The 26,619-nt window shown below is 40.2% G+C and overlaps 1 protein-coding gene across 1 annotated transcript in view; it reads right to left on the bottom strand.

Moving 5' to 3' along the window:
• pex5la (peroxisomal biogenesis factor 5-like a) overlaps nt 1-26,403 on the bottom strand; it is a gene marked incomplete at its 5' end in the record, with an annotated part of 87,674 nt that extends 61,271 nt beyond the window's left edge. Inside the window, one exon of the mRNA XM_084547600.1 lies at nt 26,383-26,403. Coding sequence (XP_084403726.1) covers nt 26,383-26,403 — 21 coding nt within the window. The remainder of the gene's footprint in view (nt 1-26,382) is intronic.
• Nucleotides 26,404-26,619: the final 216 nt, after the last annotated feature.

Genomic DNA, 26,619 nt, shown 5'->3' with positions numbered 1-26,619 from the left:
TGTAGGTATGTAGGTACTAAAAAAGATCGTAGTGTACTTATTTAAAAAATGGAAATGTGAGTTTATATGACCCACTGTATAAAACTGAAAAAAACCCCAAAAACTATTACATTTTTTGTATGATAGTGTCGTCATTGTTAAATTGTTGTTTTGAAGACAAATGGTTTATCAATTTGCATAATAATTTTAATATCACTTTTTGATTTTTTTTCCCTTTTTTGTCTCACTAAGTCTGCCAAGAAATTCAACAGTATGCACTCTGATACAAATGAAAGATTCGTGCCATTTTTTGACCCCAAAAATTGTTGGATTGAATGTTGAGCCGCTGCAGTAATGATGACAAATGGACGAAGACTCACTGGCTGACCCTCTTCCATTAGTCCAGAGGAGTGTCTCATTACTCTATTGTCTACAATTACCCCTCCATCAATCATTTTTTAACATTAATAACCTTCAATTGATTATTCTCTACAAATTGCATCATACGTGTCGTTCCATATTGTAAACCATTATTGCAGATTTGTGGCTGCATGACAGACAGTGCAGGTTCTGTGTCGTGAGCAAAATAAGATGGATCTATACACAATTTAACTGGACCATGTCCCTGCATCTGGTGGACATATATGAAAACCCATTAGCCAGCATCACAAATGTATACACACATGCACATACACACACACAAGACACTTGTGAGAGACTTTGAACTTCTGTATCAGACTGTGAGATCAAACCAACACAGTCCTAGATGCCCTGAATTTTCATGCATATTGGATAAAAGGTGTATTTTTATTTTTATTAAAGGTTACTAAATTCTAAATATTAATACCTTAAAATGTCCCTTTAAAAGAGGGAACTTAAAAATGATTTGAAATATATACACTGACTAAAGACTTGCTAACCAGAAAGATACTATTTGTTGAGCTCAACATTGCATTCAAGTCCTTTAACAGCATCTTACGAAACAATCCACTCAGCGTCCACTTATAATTGAGACATACTTCTGACAACATGTGCACAAGGCAGCTGCTTTCCATCCACAGTTGAGGATTTTTCCATAGCAGCAGGACGTGTTATGCAGACTTAAAAACTACTACTATAAGGAAAAGCAGGGCTACAACACCAAAGACACTGAGGATAACATTAATTAATCCCAGAACCCTCCTGAATCTGTGTACATGTCATGCAAGGCTTCCAACCAAGGGAATAAGGGAAGACTTGGGAGGACAGATTTGGCTCAGCCCAGGAGACATACACCCTAAGACTGCTTGTATATGACGCACACTAAGACACAGACCCAAAGATGACATTACCTGCTTCCTGTAAAGCATTCTACACAGGGTTTAACGTTTCAAAAGACCAATGCCCTTTGTTTTTTTGTTAAGATAGTGATATGTGTCAGCAGGTCAGGAGGTCAGGAGGACACTGTAAGAGGATCCCATCCAAACTCCCAAGAAATGCCATGAACAGAAACAGGGGAACAGATCATTAAAAACCCATCCAGCTGATGGACCACAACATGATACTCATACTCATACTAAACCCTTCAACCTGAATGCGAGCAGTGTGTGGACACTGTAGGCTCACGTTGACACATGAACATGAAACGCAGGCTGCTACTCATGAAACATTAACGCAGGATCACAGAGCATGTAAAAAGCATGTCAATTTCAAGGTAGACTGTACAGGGACCCAACCAATGGCAGTTGGCATCCTACACCAGAAGATGTATGTTTGGCTCATGAATATGTACTCATACTGGACACTGCATCCACTTGGCTGGAAAGACTTAGAAAGCTCAGAAATGTTCGGGATCAGTGTTAAAAGAGGCCTGTGGTATTCATTATGCATAATTTTGGGCCCCTTCTAGGTGAGAGTACGCGCATGACATGTTTCTTGGGAGATGAACGTTTCACTAACTAGAATCCGATTTAGCAAAGAAAAAAATTGTGGTGTGCTTGGTTGAACACTCTGAGTAGTAGGATAATACATTGGTATTTCTCATTATAACTGCATAAATTAACATTTACTATAGTGTATAACTTTGGCTACTGATATAGAGCACATGTATCGAATTAACAGTCTGCACATGTAGGGGAGTGGGGAAAAGATAATAGGATTTCAAACTACTTTAACAGCTGAGAAATGTATTTTGTGTTCCTCGTGGTGTCTCCGTTTAGAAAAAACTATTACGGGCGAGTATCATCAAAGTGTTTGTAATAATTACATCCCTGACATAAGGAACATTTCTGGAATCCTTTTCTTACACACACTCAGAGGGAAGAGAAGTTACCTTAAGTTGTGTTTACCTTCCTCTCAACATGCACCTCTTTCCTCTCTTCCCCCAAGTCTGTATGAAGTCTCTGGAGACAACTCTACTATCAGGTTTCACAGCTAGAAAATAATAGGCTTTGCTTTGACTTGTTCTTAAAAGATTGATTTTTTCCTTTTGATTCTTTAAATCATTCCTGATGTCTGCCGATGGAAGGGTGAGATTGGATTGTAAAGCTCTAGACTGCATCTCTGCATGAATCATTCTGTTTTGGGAAAACACACTGGTGGATCTTTATGGTCATGTCAACCACAAGGACAGGGAGCCGGCTTTTGAATGCCTGGTCATGACTACAGACCGCCGACGACACACAAACAAACTTGCACTTCTTGCTGTCAGCTATCAATTATTGGAGCTTTAGGAGACTTGTAGGGGTTTCATGTCTATAGTGCTGGTTTGAATCAGATGATGAGTTTATAAACTATAAACTGTTTTCCTGTTGGTTTGGTTTCTTTTTACACAGAAAAATATCCAAACCACCCAAATATGCGCTGCTACAAACCCCATGCCAAGGTTATATGTGCTGGACTAATGAAACACTACTATGCAATTTAACACAGAGTAAAGTGCAGCATTTGCTCATAATCATAGTCGATTTCTGCAGAATGCACTTCGAGCATAGGCAGCACTTCACACTTTGCCAAGAACATGTGCTGCCTTCAGACGGCTGAGTTGAAAAAGGGAGCAAATGGTTGCACGTTTCTTCCACAAACTGCTCCATAGTTTGCTTTGGACCAAATCAAATCCGCCTCCTCTGATACCAAAATTGCAAATTACACATCAGCGGAAGCCTCCACATATGGGCTGCTCCTTTTTTTGGCTGACAAGTTCATTGGTTTAGATCTCAGTGAATGGTAACTTGTCTTCCTAATATTGTGTAGGTCTCCTCCGTGTGCCTCCAAAACAGTTGTGACTCATCAGAGAATGGACATGGGCCTTCTGAGGGTGTCCTGTGGTGTCTGACAACAGAATGTTGTTAGTGGGGGCCTTTGGGTCCTATGGGTTGAGGGGAGGGGCCTCTGTGGATCATCCCACAGATACTTGATCAGTTTTGGATCTAGTGAATTTGGAGGCCAGGTCAACACCTTGTGCTGTTCTTCATGTTTTTTTAGTTGTTCCTAAAGCGTTTTTGTGTGTGTGTCAGGCTGCATCCTGCTAGGGATGGCTGCTGCCATCAAGGAGTGTCATTGCTATGGGGTAATGTTGCTGATCGCTGTAATGTTAAACATGTAATGAAAGGAATATTTCGTAACAGATGCCAGACAAGCCATGTGTTACCCGCAAAAGAAATTCCAGACTTTATGCAACAACAAAATTTTACATTTTTATTGAGATGTAACCCTTTAATTAACCTGAGATCAGACCTTGAAGAATCCTTTTGTCTTGCGAGTATGACATGACTATACAACATACGTACTTATTATCCTCTGCCATGCTCCCTGTTGCCACCTGGAATCTTCTCTCAAATGTTTTTCAACCTGACTTTACTCTGCCTCTATACTGCTGTGGCTTCAGGTAGTGCAAGCTCATTCATCAACATGTTCATGGTTGCGGCCAAGGACAGGGATAACTTCATAGCCTTATTTATAGCAGATACAAGAAGGGGGATCAGGGTTAACATGCTATTGAAAGCAAAGTAAGCACTTGTACAACTGCAACACAAGGACCAAATGATGCCCTGTGGAACATGAAGCACACCTTATTTGCACCCCAAACTCTTTTTTTTTTCTATTATTTGTTAAAGTTGCAATGAAGCAAACAAACTCACAAAGTCTCACTGACAAAGTCTTTCAAGAGTAACTGTTGTCGCATTTCACACATGAGCAGATAACAGTACAGTAGCTGCCTTGCTCAGGAGTTTGAGCTTTTCGCCTGCAACCCACAATATATAACACAATAACAACTGCTGCTTCTTGTTCCATCACTCCATATCATGAAGCGCTGAATTGTATTTATTTTTAAAATGCATTTTTTGTTAACTAATCACAGTCAGCGCCTCAATGACATTGTGTTCCTGTAAATGTGTCACCTCACAGGAATAAATCCACCCTGCATTTTGAAGCATTGACTGTATAATGTAAATTTACAGTAAATTAATAAAGGCCTTACATGGTGTAAATAGAACCAGTATATATACAGTACATATAGTAAACCTGGAGTTGTTTTTGAGGATAAAAAGTGGTGAAAAAAAAGAAAGAAAAGAAGCTGTTATTGATGAAAAACAAAGGGTTCAGCTTACACAGACTGCTGTAACAGCAGCAACAACCAGTATAGGAAGAAAGTCATCAATAAAATACAAAACACAGGACTGAGGGAGGAAAATAAACTCGGACTATTAAATGCAAAGGTTTGTTGTGTATTATACACACAGAGTGTTTAGTAAAATAGCAAATATCACTACAAATAAGATCATAGGAGCACAATTGGGTTTTTATCAAATGTTTATTTCTGCGTAACAGCTATACTAAATGACAACCTTCTATTGAGTGCTTAGGCTTACGTTTATTACATTGACTCTACTGTTCATTCCCCTGAAGCCCAAATGAATGCCCAGGCTGAAAGGCTTAATATAACAGTGCGTGAAACTATTTCTTAATTTTAGCTGTGAAACAAATAACTGTGAGTCAGTTGTTCCCTCCTCTGTCTTTGTAAGGCAGCTACGGAGCAGCACTCAGAAACACATAAGCCATCTGTGAGCTACTGAAAGAAGTGGCGAACTTGTGAAATGCCAGCAATTCTTCATCTGAATTTGCTCCCCTGTGCTCGCTGTCAGATAAGACAAATGATTTGCAATGTTGGCTGGTTTTACAAAGCAGGTGTTGTTTTTTTTCTTGTTTTTTATTTATTTATTTTTTATTAATTATATAGTGTTGGTTCACTGGGGTATTTATGGCTTTTAGAGTTTTAACTCTTCTAGAAAGTGAAATTTTCTTCAACTAAATCCCTCCTTAAAGGAGAATTACCAAATTTTTTTTACAACCTGGACCTTATTTCTGACATAAAATACGATCGTTTACTCACCCATATAACTTTGGTTTCATTTGGAGTCGTTCGGAAGATATTTAGATCCAGCGGAGCGCCACGTATATCCATATAGTGGGGGTGACTAAATGCATTATCTGCTGCGAAACTCATTCATTTCACCAATATTTTGTTATGATACGTTAGTGCTATTCCCCGTTGAGTCCGGAGTTACCTGTTTCTATTCGTGGACGTGCAGCGGTTTGTTGTTCTTTGGCCAGCTGTTCCTCTCACTGCCTCCGCATCCTCCTTTCAACAAGCTCCTCATCCGTATACTCTGGCTCAAAACGGTAAGCACGTCCATCTTAAACAAAGTTGTCATCCACAACCACAGAATCGTAAAAATATTCAGCCATGTTGCAAAAAACTAGCAGCAGCAAATTACAGGTAAACAAGCCGACCGTAGCAGGTGCGCGCAGCGCTCAGAGATGACATCATCCAGGTCAGAAGTTAGTAGGTCAGTCTACAGACCCTGGATGATGATAACAGGTAACTCCGGACTCAGTGGGGAATAGCATCAGCGTATACAAAATATTGGTAAAATTAACAAGTTTCGCGGCAGATAATGTGTTATTTAGAGGCTGCGTTTCGGTGCCCCAGTCACTCCCACTATATGGATATACGCGGCACTCCACTGGATCTAAATATCTTCCAAATGACTCCAAATGACACCAAAGTGAGTAAACGTTCGTATTTTATGCCAGAAATAAGGTCCAGGTTGTAAAAAACGGTAATTCCCCTTTAAGAGGGTCCTGATGAGTTGTGACGTTCACGAACGAACCTGTTGACCATCTCTTTAAAACAAACGATGGGAGCCTGGGAACAGTTGCGAGCCATTCTTTTTTTTCTTCTTTTTTTTTTCTTTTTTTAGTTTTGACCTGGCCAGTGCAATGGTGTTTACCGAATTTCTCATTCGATATATAAAGCATCTGTCGATCTAGAATCTATATTTTATCTATAGACTCAGATGTCTAAGTTTGAATGATTCTGATCTAAGTCTTATCCTATCACAGTGCTTATATTGAGGATAAAATAAGTTACCCCTAGGCTGACATCTTAGAACTAAATAAATATTAAAATGAGCAAAATCCAGCTCCCCTCAAAGAGCCACAAATCCCATCTCTATCTCCTTGTTTGTGTCAAAAGATGCCAAAAAAAGGAGAATTCATTTAAAGTGACAATGAACTGCCCTCTCATCAGGTTACTTTCATTTTCTTCCTCATCCGGTTTTAAATACAGATCTCGGATTACTTCTGTCATGAGGCAGAAACCAGACAAAATAATCTCATCTATCTGATTTGATACTGAGGAGCTTGATGGACAAGAAAATTACCTGAGAAGACTAGAAATGAATACATACATTCATTCATTTGGACATTAGACCATGCAGCTGTTATCAAAGGGACACATTTGTAATCACACAGTCTCTTTAACAGAACCTGTCTATTCTAAATGCAGCTGCTTGACCCTAACCACCATTACCCTCACCCAAACTCATTCCACCCTCATCAATGCTCTGTGAGACCTACAAGGCTTTAGGCAAATCTGAACTCTGGACTGTAATTTCTCCAACAGCAGCAGAGCCACCAGCTGGAGGGTAATAAAAGAAGCTGACATTATAGCCATATAAGAGTGTGTCATGTTCTCTATTGCTGAAATGCTGCTGCACATCTCTTGCTATAATTAACCTGTGAGGGGAGAAAAGAGCAACGCAGAAAGATCACTTAACTACAGCAGAGGATGGAAAAGTCAGCTGTTATATGTGTTGTTTTTTAAGCCAACGCACAAATATTTGCACCCTTGTCTTCAAGAAATGTTGTTATTATATAGCTATTTTGTTACAAAAAATGCACAAAAGCAATAGCCACCTGGATTATGCTCCCATTATTTGTACCATGTAGATGTAGGGAAGCTTTGGTTAAACCATATTCAGGTAAATACAATTTGACAATGAAAGAGTTTAACACACAAACATGAGCAAATCTGTCTTAACTGGACTGTGTAGGTTTGGTTATATAAGAATAAATTAGGTTGATGGATGATCTGTTAATAAATGCAACAAACCCAGCAACTGTCATTATGTACATCACTACGGATTCAAATCCTGATTGCTGCCCAGAAATGAGTGACATCACCCTTTTCGGTACGTCTGAGCAACGGGATGAGCACAGAAACTACAAAAATACAGAAAAAGTTCAATGCCAAACAATAAAAGATGTTCAAATTTGTGTTGACCTAGTAGGAGTTCATTGTTCTCTCTAAGAGACCGATCACAAAAAAGTTAATCGTGCTTGAGCTGCTGTGAGTTGATGTTGAATGGGACATACAGTTAATGAAATATTTTCATTAAAAATGCATTCAAAAACATCATGCTCATACAAAATGCAAATCCACAACATTCTTCTCCTCCTAAGTGTACTTTTTGGAGGCAGCATTGTTGTGTGATATTTTTTAATATATTTTTTGGGGGCTTTTTGTTGCCTTTATTATAGAGACAGCTGAAGATAGCCAGGAAAGGGGGGCAGAGAGAGAGGGGATAACACGCAGCAAAAAGCCACAGGTCGGACTCGAACCCTGGGCTGCTGCAGCAAGGACTCAGCCTCGGCACATGGGTCGCCAGCTCTACCCACTGGGCTATCCCGGCGACCCGATATTTTTTTATTTTATTTTCTGTCCTGTTTTTCCTGTTAAATCATGCTAAATCGTTTAAAACAAACCTGCACAAATTGGCCTCCCTTATCCTTCCCATCACATCTAATGGGAACTTTGAGAGATTATCTTTCTTCACAGTGTGGTCACCCCTCCCTGTGAAGCAAGAGCAGGACTGAAGGACGAAGGAAGTTTAATGGTGGCTGGGCGGTAACACTTAGCCTCAGGCTAACATCTTCCTTTGCCTCCACTTTAGCTTGCTTCCACTTTTGATAACTCCACATCTCCTGGCAGAACAAAAGCCTTCTCAAGGTCTCAGTGGCCAATTTCCTCTTTCCCCATTACCCACCCATTAAGGAAAACTATGGAGAAAGAGGACACAGAACCCCTTTTGCAGAGACAGCCCAAGTCATTACTTACACTATAGCTGTTTTGGTACTTGGAGCTCGGCCTGCAGCGGCTAATGATGAGGGATGGCAATAAGATGAGGAGGATCCCCTCTGTGCATTGAGCAGGAGGATACAGTAACCTGATTACTAGTGGCTGCCTGGAAAATAGCACTGCATTCTCGCTCTAGACACGTCTCTTACTTCAAGCCTCTGACTGTCCTAGATCCGGCTGCACTGTCATTCTCTCTGTAGATGAGTTTGTCATTGTGCTTTTTAAGGAGCTGTCATACAAATGGCTGGGAGGCAGCCGTCTACCCCTGAGTGCTTTGATTGCAAAATGTGGCTTTCTCCTCTTCTTCATGTATTACTATTCCACTCCATCAAGATGGGTTTTGATTTAATTATCCACCAACAATAGGAGATGCAGGCCCAGGTGCTTTTCAGTTATGTGACAATGATGTTGTTGAGTAAAGTATGCCCCTGAGAGTTTTAACTGGGATGTGGACTGGAGGAAGAAAACGGATCATATTGTGCAACTTCAAAGCCGAGAGCTAATCACAGGGCAACATTTTAATGAGTTCACTTAAACCAGAAAATTAGCTTTTTATAATTTGGATACCTGCAATTCAGTCCAGGCCCACACGTTTGTCTGCTCTGTCTCAAGTATCTGTGGTACTGAAATAGACCCAGAGCTATTTATGGAGAGAGGGAGGGAGAGAGAGAGAGAGAGAGAGAGAGAGAGAGCGAGAGAGAGTAAGTGAGTGTGAGAGAGAGAAAGATAAAAGAGACTGAGACTGGCATTCAGTAAAAACAGTCTACTGCCTTGCTAGTGGTTCTGTGATTCTATACCTAGGCTAAATGCTAAAGTCAGCATGATAAGATGCTCACAGTGGCTATCCTAACATGCTGATGTGACGCGGTTATAATGTTTGGTAAAGCAAACATTAGCATTTGTGTAACAATAGTTGAGCCCTCAGCAGTGTCTTTGTAATTCATCTCTCTTTACAACATTAGTCAACTTTTGTCATCTATCATGAAGAACACAAAACACTTCCACACACATGCTTGATGTTGTGATTATCTTGTTTGTTCCCTATGGTCCTCCTCCATTTTCATGGGTTATGGATAGGTTAGTAGGGCAGCAATAAAATCTTTAAAAGCTTTAAAATCTTAAGGCAATCCACACACACATTTTTGAGGAAAAAGAATTTCTTCTAAATTTTTATACCGTGTATTTTATTGCATGTAGTGTAACTTTTACTCAGCATCAATGATTTCACCTGAATTTTGGCAGTAAAATAAAATTTCAATCAAAACACATTGTCATCTTTAAGTAATTTTACCACCACAAACAATTACATGTCATCCTTGCTGACATCAGTGCCGCTGCGGTGATACCTTTATCCCACCGGAACACACACACGCACTTAGTAATCAGGTTGTGCAGACACAAGCCCATGAGGCCAATGTTACCTTCAGTGACTTTGGCCAATTAGAGCCTTTGAAAACAGCAGCCGCAGGAACAGAGTTTTGTGGGAAGGAGGATAAGGAGGAGGGGATGGATCGTTGTGTACAAGCATCAGCACCACAGCAACCTCCCAGCCTGCCTATCAAGACAAATTTTTAACCATGTCCTCCGTTCAAACATTTCTTACATACCGGTCTGGACTCATTATCCCATTAAGATACTATTTCTTGTTTGCTAGTATGTGTGACTCAATCCAGCCAATCTTCCTCTAAAACACTTTATTAGAGCCGCTGATGATGTATGTCACGTGTGCCAGTGTGTATGTGATCAATATGACAGAAGGAAATATTGGAAAATGGACAGATAAGATAGATAGATAAGCCATGGTTAGGGTATCCAGTATATTAACCAACGGTTGTAGGTCAAGTGTAAGGCTGCTAAAATGACATTACACTTGCCCATCCCCACTCTGAATATGGCATCACTCTGCCTCTCTTAAGGCCCCGACACCCAACCCCACCTCCCTGCTGACACCCATCCTGCCTCCAGTTCATGGGCCCTTTACTGGAATAGATTGAGGTCCTGTTGTGCAAAGAAGATAGGCTGCCAATAATGGCTTATTGTTTGAGGATGCTCACCCGTGCTGCGAGAGGAAATGAATGCTCTCTAGATGCAGGCATTTACATTTTGTATGAGGGTTTGACTGCTTGAGAATATGACAGTAAAGCACTCATTCAATGTAATTTATTCATGGAGGATTGTTTTCATTATAATGTGATTATATTTGACTGTTAATACTATACTGCAGGACTTACATTTATTGGCAGACTAAATTGACGTTTGCTCAGCAGATTCAATTCCAGGTAAATCTCTGTATCTTAAACAGTGATATTTCTTTGTTTTTTAAGCAATTATACTCTAATGTGAACTGACAGTTTGATCCAGTCAGGCATTTTGTCTAAAAAACACTGTCTGGACCTGTGTCTATATGAGTTAATACCGTTATCAGTAAATAAATAAATAAATAAATAATGAGCCAGTAAGAAGCTTTTTGGACTTCCAGTGTTCAGTCAGATCCAAGTGATTAAGCAAACATTTTAAAAGTCCATCCGACTTAAAAACATGATGCAGAACAACAACTCAGACCGCCAGCCTCAACTTTCAGTGTCTTTATAAATGAGCTTTTCTGTCTGCCTTGTATTTCTCAGTCCATTTAGTTCACATAGTGTTTGAACTGAGCTGCATGTACAGAAAATGAAGAAGCTTCATGCAAGCTTTTTACAGGGAAATGCATTCCTAATTTAGAGAGTAACACTGCTGCTGTCTATCAGATTAAAAACTTTGAGGAGTTATAATTACCAAAGTTTCCAGAAGACGCCAGGGCTTCAAACATTATGCAAACTTAATGTAAAGGCACATCCAGGGGGACCATTAAGCAGTCATCATGCACTTAGCAAATCATTTGTGTGCTGATGTTTTAAAAGCATTTACTGGACAAGTTCAGCAAGTTCAGCCGAAGCAACTGGGTGGAGTGGGCGACCTAACATCCTGTTCAAAATGGAACATTTCCGAACGACCGCTCATCATTTGTAGGTAGTTTCTGTGGACACAATGTAGTGAATATATTTTGACTTTCTTAGGATGACGCATTATCTGCAAGGCATGCAAAGTCATTTCATTTTACAAAGTGTGCAGTCATCCATCTAATGGCTCTATTGTGATCATCACATTCTACATTCTAGTACAAATCTGTCAAAACAAAATATGATGCAGCAAAAGGAGCATGCCTTAAATGGGCACTGCAAACTGTTATAGATGATTTTCTATTGTTAAAACGTTTTACAAAGGGCAAGAATTGCTTCTCTTTCAGTATGACTGTGTATAGTGTATGTTTGAGTTTGTGTGTGTGAGGGTGAGGGTGGGGAGGTGTGCAGATTACTGTCGGTGCCCCTTGTGTGTGTGCATGTGAAGAGAAATTGTGACAAAGACAGAAAGAGAAAAGAAATGCCCACAGGCACCTCATTACCCGTCCACCACAATCACAAGAAATCTGTCAGATAATAAATGCCCTCTCACAGTGCCATTGATCTCAGTGGAGGCAGGAAGCCACCTAACTCTTGCAGTGTGCAGGCATCACTGACTAACAGAGAACAATAGATGACCATTAATCTCTGTCTTTCGGGAAATTTAACCAAAATGCAGAGCTGACATGTCATGGTCTCTGTATCTCATTTTAAAGATTAAATGCTTCTAGGGTCTTAACTTAAAATCAGCACTAATCCTCTTTAAAGTCTATGATAGTAAATCAAAATCTGATCAAGGGTTAGTGTGGCCAGATGCCATTTATTACAAGCAAAGGAGGCATCAAGAAGCAGTGCCAATGTTACGTCTTCTGTCTTGGGTAAAACTCAGACCAGGCTGGATTTTCCTCAAGCCCTTTATCAGAAGAAGACTGATGTCCTGATACGACTGCTAGCACTAAGCCAGACATCACAAAAACAGATTTTCTAGGGACTGTGCTCATTCATGCAGAGCAGCTGTGCAAGGTGAGATACTGACCGCAGTTTTATAGCCAGTTATTTCTAATTCTTTGCGTTCTGGCCCCCTTGGGTACGTTTAGCGTTGTCCTGATAGCTTTGAAAGCACATTTGACACATGGTTTACCCCTTGGGACCTTTCTTTTTGACGCTTAGTCCTTTTAAAAACAAGCAGCAGCCAGTCACATCAGCAAGCCAAGCTATCTCCAGTTTCATTCATCAGCACACAATGCATCTGTGCAAAGCTGCCCATTAGCATCACATGTAATTAAGCTAATCTATTGTATTCTCACCCTTTGGCAAACACGCTTTCAGTCCCATTTCACCAGATGCCCTTCCATGCCAGATTATTAGGGAAAGTGTTCGTACAGTAAAGTCACAAGAGCCTCACATTGACACGTTGTCTCATTGGACTGCTTCATAGCCTCACATAAGAACGAGATAACATCAGCTTGCTTTGCCTGTTGGGCTGCTAAGACAGAGGATGGATATAACGGGAGAGGCATTATTATTTTCAGTCAATGGATGTCCTTTAACCAAATGCAAAGGGTCACTTGTGATATATGTAATTATCACAGGCTGTTGTGAGAAGCAGTCTATGTGGAACCAGATATCCACTAAGGACACAGTGCAGGGATTCCTCTGTACAGCATCCACAACTGTATAGCAGCAGCTGGCTTTGTGCCCGACCATCGACTAGGGGATCTCAGATTTCACAATAGCTTCTCAGCGTTGCCACTTTAGGTCCCTATTTTTAAATCTGTAAACCAAAGTGAGCCTTTGCATTTTTTATTTTGTTATTTTGACACTTTTGATAATAACAGACTGGAAGCATCATACGACCAACCAATCAGTGGCAAAGAGCTACCTTCATCAGTGCAGACATGAAATTTAGTGCAATGATTTTCCAATGTTGAGTCACTCAAGTAGACTAAAGTGTTTTTTCTGATGAGGGGCAGATGCTGCTGTTGTAGCTTTCCTAGTGTAAATGTTGCGCTTCCAGCATAAATCACCCTGGTGAGGCGTTCATCATCGTAGGACAATTTTTTTATATTTAGCAGAGGGCTGGTCATCTACAACGGGATGTAGTATGTGTCTGGGGCGTGGTGGGATGGGGAGGGTGCTCTTCACACAAGATTAGATGTGGGCAGACGTGCTGATTACACAAGGGGCTGTGAGGCGCACGTAATCACATCATTCAGCTTAGATTTTTTTCCCATCACTATCTCTTAGCCTTTGCCAGACGGGAGAGTTTCCATCTCTTCTCTGTCTGACCGGCTTTTGAAAAGTTCGTGCAAATGAATGCAGAGAGGAACAAACTGTAATAATGAACATGCTGTGAAGAGGCAGCCGTCTCATCTCTGATAGTGCCAACATATGATTTTTCTCTTACAGTCTCAGTCTATTACTGGAGTTAAAGCTGTTGGCCATAAGAGGGGCTGCCAGCAGCACAGCGAAAATGCCATGCATTATCTCGGTCTTCAGAGCGTGAACACTACCTCTGTGGTGCACAATAGACTGATTTACATTTATAGAAAAAAGACTCAATATAATAATACCATCACAGGGTTTATGGAGCTGAAACCTTCATATTTTTTTCCCATTATGCGTGTCTTGCTAAAAATGAGAGTTGTTAATTAGAAGTGACAATGATGAGTATAATATGTAGAAGAAAGAAAGGAGGTTGGGGTGACAGATGAGTGAATACAGTCCAGTCATCTCCAAGAAATGTGAAATAATAAGACAGTTAAATGATTGGCCAGTCAACATTTTTTTTATGCTTGTTTAGGTATGTTTAGCCTTATTAATAGTTACTCTTTTCATGGCAGTGTAGACCTGTTTATCTGTCACTCTGATCTCAAATATAATGTCTCAAGTACTGAATCAATTGCCAGGAAATTTTCTAAAAACATTCATGGTGCCCAGAGGATGGATATTTCTGACTTAGCTAACACTAGCATGCCTCTAGAATGGCTGTAGATAGTCCCCCCCAAAAATGACTGATAATATACGTATATCTAAAACAAAAACTAAATTTAAATCTTTTTTTTAAAAATGAATGTTTAATTTGTGCTGTAGTGATTTAATAAGCCATAATCTGACATCCTATTACTTATGTCAGTTCCACATCTCCTTCCTTACAACATCTCTTCTCCTCTCTGTGGATTTATCGCTCTCTGCACCATTGTTAAGGCTTTGACTGACCTTTTCTCTGGCAGCCTGTCTAACTACCCTGGGGTATATGATAGCCGGTGGACAGGCTTTAATTGATGTGATAGCATTCTTGATGCTGGGCAAGGTGAGAGGAGTAGGTAAAGAAATGCTGAATGTGGAAAGGTTGCAGGCTTGTGCTCAAGGTTGGAAATGCCTCTTCGTGGGTTTAAATGATAATAATGCAAAAGAAGTGTTGAAGCATTTCTCAACAGTACCACTACCAAAAAATGGTGTGTTTTTTTTTACTTTAAGATGAGGTGGCAGATAATGTTATTTAAGCTTGAGGTGAAGTTCCACTTTGGAGTAGTTGCGCAGTCAGTTTAGGAAAGTCATATTGAATTTCTTGAGTAAAACCACGTTTAACCGCCTGACTGCACATAGTTGAGCCCAAGATGTTTTTGTGACATTTTAAATGGACTCTATAGATTAGTCTCTAGTTCTGCTGGAAACAAGACAACAGTGACAAGCCCGAGAAAACACTCCACTGGCTCCTGGTATGCTAAGTACCACAGACATGCAACTCTTATCTCAAGGGCTGTCTTATCTGTAAGCTGGGACAAGATGAATCATTTTAAGTAAGGTCTCAACTCTAAATGAACTTTATTGAATGAATCCTGCTTGGCTTCCTTGTGTTAAGTTAAATAATACATGCAATATGCTTTCCAAAATAACCCAGTTACAAAGCATGTTAATGTCTACAGAGATGAATTGCAGTGCAGTTTCCAGCCACCACAAATAGAAGTGTGTAAATACAAGACATGATGATTCATCATCTATACTGGGAGTTTATTTCCATCCAGACGCTTCCAGTTAGCATAGTCCCTGGTGTGCACTGCTGTGTTTTTTTCTCTTACTTACACGTATGAGCCACGTCACTGTCTTACTCTGCAGGGCATGAATAAGAGCTGTGACAACCACTTTCCAGGAGCAGCCATCCTATCATTTCAGAACACTTTAGCACATACAGAACTGTGTATAGTCAGATATTGATCTGTGTTGAATTGGCTTCAGACACATCACGTTGTTAAAGTGAATGATGCTCTCGCTTACTGTGACCGGGAAGCTGCTAAAGCGCCTGGTCGGTTCGATCTACACTGACTTTGACCTCTGTTTGACATCTCTGGGATCAAAACCAGTCACACAGTGAAGCTGAAAGGCGAGTGGTCTTCCTCAGGCTGACTGACAGCAGAGATACTGCATAAATATAGTTTTCATTTCGGCCATCATGGAAGGATTCCTCACCGTTATGTTTGGATTCATTGATTTTGTTTATGAAAGCAAAACTACAAAGCTAAGAATGACAGCGAGGCTGGTCAGTCATCAAAGATAGTGACCGTAACTTCTCAACATATACATAGTTAGAGTAGGCAAAAAGGAGATCTGTGTGATTTACTTCACTAAGCATGCCAGAGGGGGGAAAAAAGATGCAAGACATCAAAGCATAAAAAGTCCCATGGTGAAGCTCATCTCACACGCCTGTCTCGGAGTTGGCGTGGATTGATACATTTGATGTTGTATTCTGTCGGAAAGGCGAATAATGAACATTAGAAATACTATCTATGTTGTCTTGCCTTGACGTGTGCTGTTATATCATGGACTATTATTATGTTTTTCAGTTCCACCCTTGGCTGGTTGGGGCCTCTTGAATTATGGTTTTATCTTTTTCACATGAATTTGGCCTACAACAGAAATCTGCATCATGCAGCTCAGCTCCTGTTAGTAAAGTCTGCTTTGTAGTGTACAATATGTGTAGTACAGAGTTTTTGAGTTAGTCACTAATTCTGAAGTAAGTTATGAACTTCCAAAAGATGTGTGTTGTCAGTATACTGAATATGTCTGAAAAACTGTGGGGATTTGTGTGGGTACTGCTGCGAGATGTAACAAAGGCATGAAAGAAAATACAAGAATAAAACAACTAGTTAATATCTTATTGTGTGTGGCACTGTGTCCTACCAAATGATGCAGAAAAATTTAAATGTGAAAGTTAATAGGATTAAACAGTCTGTATATGCGACCACATGGGACTGCACACAGCAGTTAACAAAGGTGAACCGGAGTAAGACGCTTAACCCACGGATGGCCTAGCAGAATAGCAGTGATGGTACTGTGAACAGTATTTGGGCGGTAGCCTTACTGTGGTGATATGTTCCTTCGCGTGTAATCAAAAATGAGATAGAGCCAATTTATCTCAGCACATCTGAGCATCCAGGCTGGATCAATTAACTGTTTAGGTTTGATAAAACATTTCTCTCCCATGCTGTATATTGCTGCCTTGCTCTTGAAGATGTCTACAAAAATGGTATATAAGGCAATTAGGTCATTGTTTTAAAAGCTTGAGAATCTGACATACCCATGTTTGACATTATTTACTGTAGAGCATATCTCTGAATCAACAAAGGCAAGTTGTACAAGCTGTCACACTGAAAACACAGCCACAAGGATGCCAGCTTAATCTGTCCAATCCTTTTATTTATGAGTGTATGATGATTTGACAGAAACATTCCGTACACACGGAGAAAGTGTTCACGTCAAAGATAGCAACATGATCTAGTGTCTCTAGATCACTACTTGAACTAGACAGTCTCTTAGCCAACAAACTAGATACAGACACTGTCACTGATTCACAGGAACACCTGCACTCTCATTGCCTTTGTCAGTGATGGATTACGCCGAGAGAAGAATGAATTGGAAGATACAATGGAGCAATATTCATCTTGCCACAAGAGATGAGGAGTGTTGAAATGAATTTGTACCCTTTAACCAGAGAAATGTTGCAGTGAAATGTTCCTTTGTTTTGCTTTTATGTGTGAATTGCTCTCTTCCTCCCTTGTTCCCAAATAACAATAAATGCCACTTTGTATTGAAATATTTATCTTTATCTCGGAGAGTTGCTCCCAGAGTTTGTATATCAGGTGCTGCATCTTGTCAGGTGCTCCTATTCTCGCAATTGTATTCTTTAAAAAGTTGTTTCACATTCTTAAAGGCAGTATACTATATGTATACTGGCTTTAAGAATACTATACCATATGTAAATGAGTCAGTATTAGTGTGGATATAGCCTATGTTTCACAGTACTTTATTAAGTTACAGGGTGTAATGCTTTTATTTTGACAGCAGAGTTAGTTTGCTAATGTATGAAAGCTGAACAAGCAAAATCTTTTGTTGTGTCTTCCCAGAGAGAGTTTGATGTTGAACGTGCAAAAGTGTCAGTAGGAAAGATTTATTACTTTATTTTTCCCAGCGCTAATATATACACTATATATACACATAGCATTGCTCACTTTGTTGCCAAGCAGCATTGTTCATTCCCTGCATGTCTGGAGAGAAGTCAGGGGAGTGCGGCCTTTCGACCTCTTCTCTGGTACAGTGCAGTTCCTGCCATGTGAAGAAATATGAATCACACATCCATGCCTTGCCTCATTATCCGCACTTGTGTGAACGTGCCTGAGCGCTCAGGGGTATACAGATGCGCACAATTGCATGCAGGTACTGCATGTGCATTTGGAAATTTCTTGAGCATGTACAGTGAGCTTGTACCTACACACATACAGTACAAGCATAAGGTGAGATGAAGTCAGAGTCAGATTTTGACCTGTGGGACTGCTCCAGGTGAGGAGTCAGTCCAGCTTTGCTAAAAAGCCTTTCCGCTCAGCTGGTGTACCCTTGAATATACATTCATCCCATCTGTACAGCCGGCTCGTCTCTAAGCTTCACTCTGCAGCGCAGCCCTAACTTCTGCCAGAGAATTCATTAGCTGCATGCCTCATAGGTATTTATAGAAATGCAAGTCAATTCTTCTGAAATACAGTAGATTTGACATGTACTTTGTGAACAAGTGAAGGAAATTCATATAATGTTATTTTTCTTCCTTCATTTACATCCCATTGACAGTTATAGATGACTTGCAGGAACGACTGCCATAACTCTAGCCACTACAGGACACTAAATTCATTCTTTACTCACATTTTCCTATATGTCTTTGCAAAAGTCTGATACATTTTTCAGCTACAGAATCATTATCATCCATCCTTCATTCAGCATCATGCAGAAGAGAGCTTGGGAGAGGAAACCAATTCATTGTGGCAAAAAGCTTGCGAGAAGCAACTTAAATAAAGTTAGAGCAGCTTCAGTTTAGGTTTCATATGTTGACTTCTACACAAACCGCTCACTGTAAACCGTCGGTAGCTCTCATTGGTAAATACAGAGCAATGACAAAGTGTTGAGACTGCCGTTCGTGGTGATCATGAGAGGAATGTAGTGGGTATTTGTGGGTACATGCTAATTGCCATGATAATATGCAGGTCTTGGTTTTTGTGTACTGACCTCTTGCAATTATCTGACAACATCACTGGCTGTAGAGCTAGTCGATGGATGCTAGGAGTCAGCAAATTAAGAGATGATCTTGTCTTGTTGGAGGTGCAAAAAAGGAATTCTCACATTAAAACAGCAGCGAGAATGAGCCATGATGAAGACAAGAATGTTTCATGTCTTCCATGTGCACCTCAGAACTAAATTATGAATCTGTCCTCACTTCCATTGTTATGTTCAGCCTCTATATCCTCTAAAGCAACGAAAAACAACAACATCCATGAGTCTGTCTGTTTTGTTTTAACTGTGTTAAGTGTGTGAGTTTTATAGAATTAACCCAGAAATGGGAGTGATTAAATGGAACAAAACGACACAAATGACATTTGAATGGACTTGCATAAACTATTATATTGTAAAATAGTTTATTTACAATGGATTAATTGTTTCTGAAATTATTAAGCAAGAATACAATACAATACAAGTAGCATGTCACAAGGAAATAGATCATAGCCATCATCGCTAAATATTCCAATATCTGTTACTACTTTTTTTTTGCACCTTTGGTCAGACTAACAATTTGAGAAGTTATTTTTTGGCTTATGTTACTTTACTTAGAATAATGACAGAAGCCTGACATAATGATTTAAATGTCTGATAATTTATTAAATGCAAATGCAGAACATGTTAATTTTAGTAAATTCTATTTTGGAAATTCACAATTTGTAAATCCACAGAGGAAAGTTGCCATTAACTCATCACTGATCAGTCCCTTAAAAGGGAAAATCCAGCTTGGATGGGGCACAGTGAAGTGCATATTTGTTTATCAGCAGCTCTCATCCATGATAGCTCATATCCCCCTGGACGAACACATGCTCTCGGCACTCCAGCCATGAGACGCCTGGTTTCTGGAGCAAATTAATTCCCAGTTGGAGAATGACTGTTATGAATGGGTTGGGCTAAAGAGATGGATGGGCTAACCATTCTTCTGCGCAGCCCTCTGCTCCCAGTGACAAAGATGCCAGGGCTTGCCCTACTTTTGTGGTGGTGGTGGGGGACTGGATTTATACAGTAGCTCAGGGGACTCTCTGTGTGGGGATGGGAGGGCTACCGTGTTAACAGACATGGAGCAGAAAGACACCCTGAGGAAATCTACCGACAGAGACGATGATGTCAAGCTGCAAGACTGCGAATTTGGGCGCTTCACAGTGATTGTATCCCTTTCTCAGAAGAAGGCCTCTTGTTAGAGGAAGCTTGTTACGCTCCATTGACATTTGGTGTGTGCAAGTCAATAGTACACGCAAAGGCAGTCCCTTGACATTCTGCCTGAGACTCATAATGTCTGAGACATTCAGCCCGAGACTCTTATCAACTTGCCTGTCTGTCTGAATGTGAGATAAGCAAAACAAATGTACCATACAGCATCTTATTTACAGGGTCTTCAAGCAGTGGGGAGAGTGTTTAGCAGCAAAGCTGCACATATGCACAGTAGTACAAAACATTTTTGAATTCAACTTTCTTGATATTATTGAACTACAAAGAAACCGTATATTAAAAAATTGTAAAAAGGGCTGATATGTAGAGTTGTTGCATAAATTTGTCCCTTGAAACAAACTTTACGACTAGAGAAAAGTCTGTTTTTCTCCCTGTAGTTTTTAAAATGTGACAGTTTATGGTCACACAAATGCTAATGTTCACACATTTGTGGTTTAAGTGTTATTGTTGTTGTTTTTTTACCTTCAGATGTCATTCAGTTAACCATAAACTGAGTATATAGTGTGTAGTTTGTACAGTTAATAAAACATTAACAGTTTGTGAAAAACTAAATAGTTTTCACTTTACAACATTTTTCACTATAGATTATGATCTCTGTCACAACGTATTTGAAAATGTATACCCGTCTATAATACTCTAAAAACACCTCTACTTGAGCAGAACCACAGTGAGAAACGAACACTTTGGAAGCCCAATCTCATCATTTTAATCCCATCACAGTTTTAGATTTTGTCAGAGTTAAACCAGGATATTAACCAGAGATTGGATTGTAAAAATGATGAAGAATGAATGACGCTACAACTCACACACACATACTGTACATACTGTACACACACTCCCACTGTTAAACTTTGACTGCAATGAGTTGTGATGCAATGTATGACGAGACCCAGCAATTCCTGAATATTTAAACAATGGCTGTGTCAGATTAGAGGCTCAAAAACATATATAGTTGAAACCCCCTTTCTACTCCTTCACCCCCCCCCCCCCCCCCCCCCCCATTTCCAAAACATCTACTCTCTTTACATTATTCACACCCACATCTGGCTCAAATGACATTTTTGTCTTAAATTATTTGGTAGGATTTGGCATGGATGGTTGGGGAGTACACAGGACACTGCTGACAGTGAATAACAAAATGACCAAATTCCCATGCTACAGTATGTGGGCAGGAAGAACAACCCTTTCCCCCTCAATCAGCTTATGGAACGGCTTCTGATGAGTGCCTGAATCCTTCTTAGTCTCCTTCTAGTCCGCTTTACGAGCTTCACAAGCTGTTCAGGCCTCCACAGAGCCTGAAGTGCCCAGCCAAAGGAAGGAAAGGTTTCCATTATTCCCCTCTTCTGTCACCAGTGACTGAAGGCTACATGCCAGACTCTTTGGTGGCCACAGATGTGACAGAATTTTATGTATATAAAGTAGCACCAGTTTCAGACCAAGGTTTATAAGAGCAAACGGATGGGCAAGTGGTTGTCCACAGCACGTAAAGCAGCGCACAACTCTGCTAAGCATCAGTCCAAAATGCCAAGGGTTACTGAATGAACGAGTGAATGAGTGAACTGTTTTTCCTGGTATGATTGAAGTCACAGTGCAGAGTAAATCAATCTTTTCACCCTTCTTCTCTGTAGTAAACAGCTGTAACTTCCACCACCCAACAATGCAGAAATACCATGCAAACTGTGCTCTGTGCATCTGGAGTCAACGCTGCACTTTATTTGCATATCTTCCACAAACTGAGTGGATAATTATAAACTTCTACTGGGCATCCAAATCTTGTTCAAACCCCAAACTGAAAGATGCAATGCATCCTCATACATTTACAATAGAATAGCTCCGTTGCCAATGACTCATGTACAGTATTGTTTACAAATTTGCGGGCAAGAGACAAAGTCTACTTTTGGAGGAAGTTGGGGAAACAGTGGTGACAGTCACTTGCCGGACTGTCAGCCAGGACCATTGACTAATTATTACTTGTTTTTTATTTGACTTGGATTAGAAATTTCACAATATTATATAACACAATACAAGGAAAACTTCTTCAGTTTGCAACAAGTTTCTTTATGATGAGTCCCATAGTGGTCAGCAGGCTGGTTTCAGAGGCCATCAAATTTTGATTGCTGTTTTTCTGATGAGGATAGGAGCATGATCGATGCTTTATCTTGGTAAAAATAATACACAAGATGATGATATGTTCATATAAAACACAGGTTCTTGCGTCTGAATCTAAAACTCTGTGTGGGTCTGATGCAGATTATTTCTCTCAGTGTAATCATCTTATACATTTTAACAACAGGAACAAAGCTGATACTGTAAGATAGTGAAGAATGAGATGATTATAACAAACTTAAAGCATCTTAAGGGACAGCAAAAAATGAAAACTTGCTTATTTCTCACAAAAAAGGCTCTAAAATACAGTGAATGGTTGGCTTAAGGCTCAGTTAAGCTTCTTGTAGACATTTACTCCCTGGCCTTGCCACACATCTTCGACAAGAGCAGAAATCCTGTCTGTGGAGCTTTCGTTCCGGCTGGATACCACCTGATTTCGCTCATTATCCTGGCTCTTGAAATAGTCAGGCCTATTAGCACGCTCTTAATCAAGCCCACGGTTCATTAAATCAAGGAGAATTTAAAATAGTGGTGAAAGGTTCCAGGAGCCCTTTGTCATGCCTGAAGCTGACCGCCACGGACGTGGGAGACGTCTCGACGAAACCCTCATAATGAAAGTATGCGGAAAAGAGGAGCTTCAGTGGATTGAACCAGAGGTCAACGTTAACACATAATAGCCAAGTGGTCTGTGCAGCTGTGACTGATGATTGTGTGTACTGTGGTGTTAGGTTCTTGCTGATGTTGTGATGCCTTGTCACCCATGTATGTCAACGGATTTATTTTACTGATCACTCTGCTCCATTTTCACCAAGTCTAATAACATTCTAAGGTCTCTCAAGGAGGTTTTATTCACAAAGAACTGCTCAGCATGACTTTGATTTTAGTATTTCAAATTATAGTGGCATATTATTTTGAATTTCATAAAACACGTTTGATTACACCGACTTAATGCATTTGAATGTGTCAGACATGAGATCTCTGCATCGGACCAGGTTGCCACAAATATCCACACCACAGAAACAGGACGCAAAACAGAAAATGCAAATGAATAAGACTAATTCGGTAAAACTCAGCGTTTTTTGTATTATATCAGAGACTGGGAGATAACCTAGAAACAAACAGTCTTTCACCCAAACAAACCAAACCCTATGAACAAATCAGGAGCCGAGTGAAATGATCATGTAAATGATGATAATCTTAAGAGACTTGATCTACTTCTGATCACCAATAGCATCCATTCAACGTGTGCCCTCAGGGACTTGGAATATGGTAATCAAATTATGTAATCATGTTGCGCTTAACAGAGCAAATATCCAAAGACCTTGAGGCATCACTTCCATTAAGCAACTATGTCTTTTATACACACAGTACAAGTGCTCCCATAATTAGATTCACCGTAGACATGGATACCACAGCAGGGAACTCAGTACAACAATTCTGGTCCATAACTGTCATCTAAAGGTGTAGATCTCAGGCTTTTTTTTTTATGCAGTGAATGCAAAAAAGTACGGTGACTGAAACAATACGTCTTGTTCTTTTTTGTTGGATTAAGACGAGCAGTTGTGCTGAATCAGCTCTATTCAGTTGCACCTTTGCAGAAAGAGCAATGAGGCTGAACAAGGCGATGTTTAACTGCATCAATCTTTTCCAACATTTGATACAGTAAGGTGATCCTCTCCTGAGCAAAATGCCTGCACTGGTTACATGCACAACACAAATTGGTGATTCTGAAGGAGGCTGACGTCACTTTCTTTTAAAATGTTTATAAGTAAAAGAGTAAATGGAGAAGTAGACATGTGCGGCACTGTATTTCTGCCCAGCAGCACTGGTCACGTCAATCCACTCCAGCCAAACATGAGGACAACATTTGGCGTTGATCATGAGACCCTCACTTGTGCCAAGACACTTGATCCACCCAGTATTGCATCATTGCGTGCAGATCCACAGCTTATGCAAAACCTGTGAGTGTTTTCAAGGAAAAAATACTTATGCTCCATGTATTAAGCGCCACATCAACTCGCATGCACAGACGCACCAGGTCACACAAGAATGAGAAGGTCATCAAAGAAAAAAATAAAAAGATCGCACAGCCAGATGCTTCTTGAGCCGCAGCATTCATAGACTGACAAATCTGGTTGACTGGCAATTGTGTCATAAAGAACCTGTAGTTACACTGAGGAAGGAAATCTGATAGCTCTGACTGAGAGCGACTGACTGATGCTGCACCAGCATTACATTAAAAAAGTGTATACAGTGTGAGCTTCATTCAAAATTCCAGACCCACAACTATGAATGATTTATGCCCCAAACCTCCATTCAGAGGTCACATCAACACAATGGAATATTTTTAGATAAAAGAGAATGATTTGTATCTTCCATAAAATGCATGCATGGTATAAAAATGTATTTCAGATTTGTTGGAAATATGTTTCATGCTCAGAAAAACCAAACAGCATGCTTCCTTGACTACAGTAAACACAACACAATTTCTGCAATAAAATATAAATCATTATTAAATTATGTATCAGAGGTTCTTTTTTTTACAAATGTTATATACACTGTTGCCCATAAATTTGGAATTTTTTACCTCTTCTAATTAAATGACAATGTGATTTAAACAAAATGATTCCAGCTTTATGGGCAACTGTGTATTTGTCTGTACACAAATATCATCATGGTCCCCACCCAGCCCCCACACCAGCTTACACTATCATTTACACTCTGACAAAGGTCTGACGGCATTACTCACAAATCCAGGCTCAGATTTCATGAGTACACGTGCAGAAGTGAGTTCAGGGAGAAAGCGTTGTCAACATTAAGATGAATGCATCAGTTACGCAAGTGAGTGTGGTGGGAAGAAAAAGAAAAAATTAACCGGCAGATATAACATCTGCTTTTCTTTCACTGAACATGTGCTGCTTAATTAGTCCCATATAATGGCAGACGAAAAGCAGTGTTAGGTTTCATTTATGATGTAAACATTGCACACAGTGTAATGGCTTTCATGCATGTGATGAGAAACATATAAAGAGTAAGGTAATTGAAAAATGGAGGAAACATGGAAAACTCATTCAGTTGTTTTAAACATGCCCTCAACCAGTTTCACTGTGCTCCCATTGACCCGTAACAAAGACGTGTGGTAACCCAGACAGGAACTGCCGACCACCCTTTCATGCATTTTCAATGACAACTGCTGCTTGAGTAATATATCATGAAATATTAAATTTTAGACTTTAATGCTCCCCAGCTCTGACTCAGAAGTCTTATATTACATAATCAACTGTCTGGGAACTTGAGTATATCTTTTAACCAACAATATTATTTTTGGCTCATTTGAAGTAGAGAAGAAACCATAATTAACTCCTAAGAGGAGGGAATATTGCGCATGGCCATGTGTGACTACAGCGCACATCAAACATGCACTTTTTGAAGCTCTGGGGAGCGGTTACAGACTGTAAGCCTCTGTCTGCTGCTGTAGGAAAACAGCAGTTGTATCGTGTTTTGTGCATTTGAAATGTCTCAGCTAAGATTCAGTCTCCATCTGTGATGTAAGCCTATAGACGCTATTACTGTATGAAATTGACGTCAGATTGCATGACGTCACATTTGCATAAGCAATACACTAATATTTAATCCCAGTGCCAATGCTGTCCTGCTGAAACTGTATAGTCTCACATCGCCTTGTTTACCTTTGGCATGCATCTACACGTGCAGCAGGCGCTACAGCAGCAGGCTCTCACTCTCTGTGTCTTCTAGGTGAATATTGGAAATAGCAGACTGTCGCTGACTAAGTGCATTTGCACTTCCCTGGGCATCTCTTCCCACCAGTTTAAAAGATTTCGCCAAAACCTGAAAGGCCGGCGGTCATTTGAGTTGTAATAGAGCCAACCAAACGTCCCTCAGTTGAATAAAAAGACAAAATGAAAACATTTTAGCCTGACATCTCTTCAAGCTTCGATGACTTCATGTCCCTTGTGTGAAAAATGCCCTTGACATAAGACAGACTGCATGCAGAGTGCAGTGCATTTGTTCCTTCACACCTACAACAGTTCGTGGTCATGCCACAACAAGCAGAGCCTGCCGTCTTACCTGTAAATGCCCCTGGTACATATTGAGCACACAGTCAGCCGCGGATCTCTCCGTCAGTGGATCTTTATACTTCTTTCAGACTTGAAGAGACAAGAGTCACAGCGGAACAGCTGACATTGAAAGCAGAGTTTTTAGTCGAGGGGTCCAGAGGAGCAGACAGAGCGGAGCTGTCCTCTCCTCGGGTGCTGAAGCTCACACTTTGCGCTGACACCGAGGCGCGCAAGGAGTGCGACGACG

Source organism: Chelon labrosus (genome assembly GCF_963514085.1).
Source record: "Chelon labrosus genome assembly, chromosome: 7".
In the NCBI taxonomy this organism is placed as follows: Eukaryota; Metazoa; Chordata; class Actinopteri; order Mugiliformes; family Mugilidae; genus Chelon; species Chelon labrosus.
The sequence above is the reverse complement of the archived record's forward strand: the minus strand, read 5'-3'. Positions and strand labels throughout refer to the sequence as shown.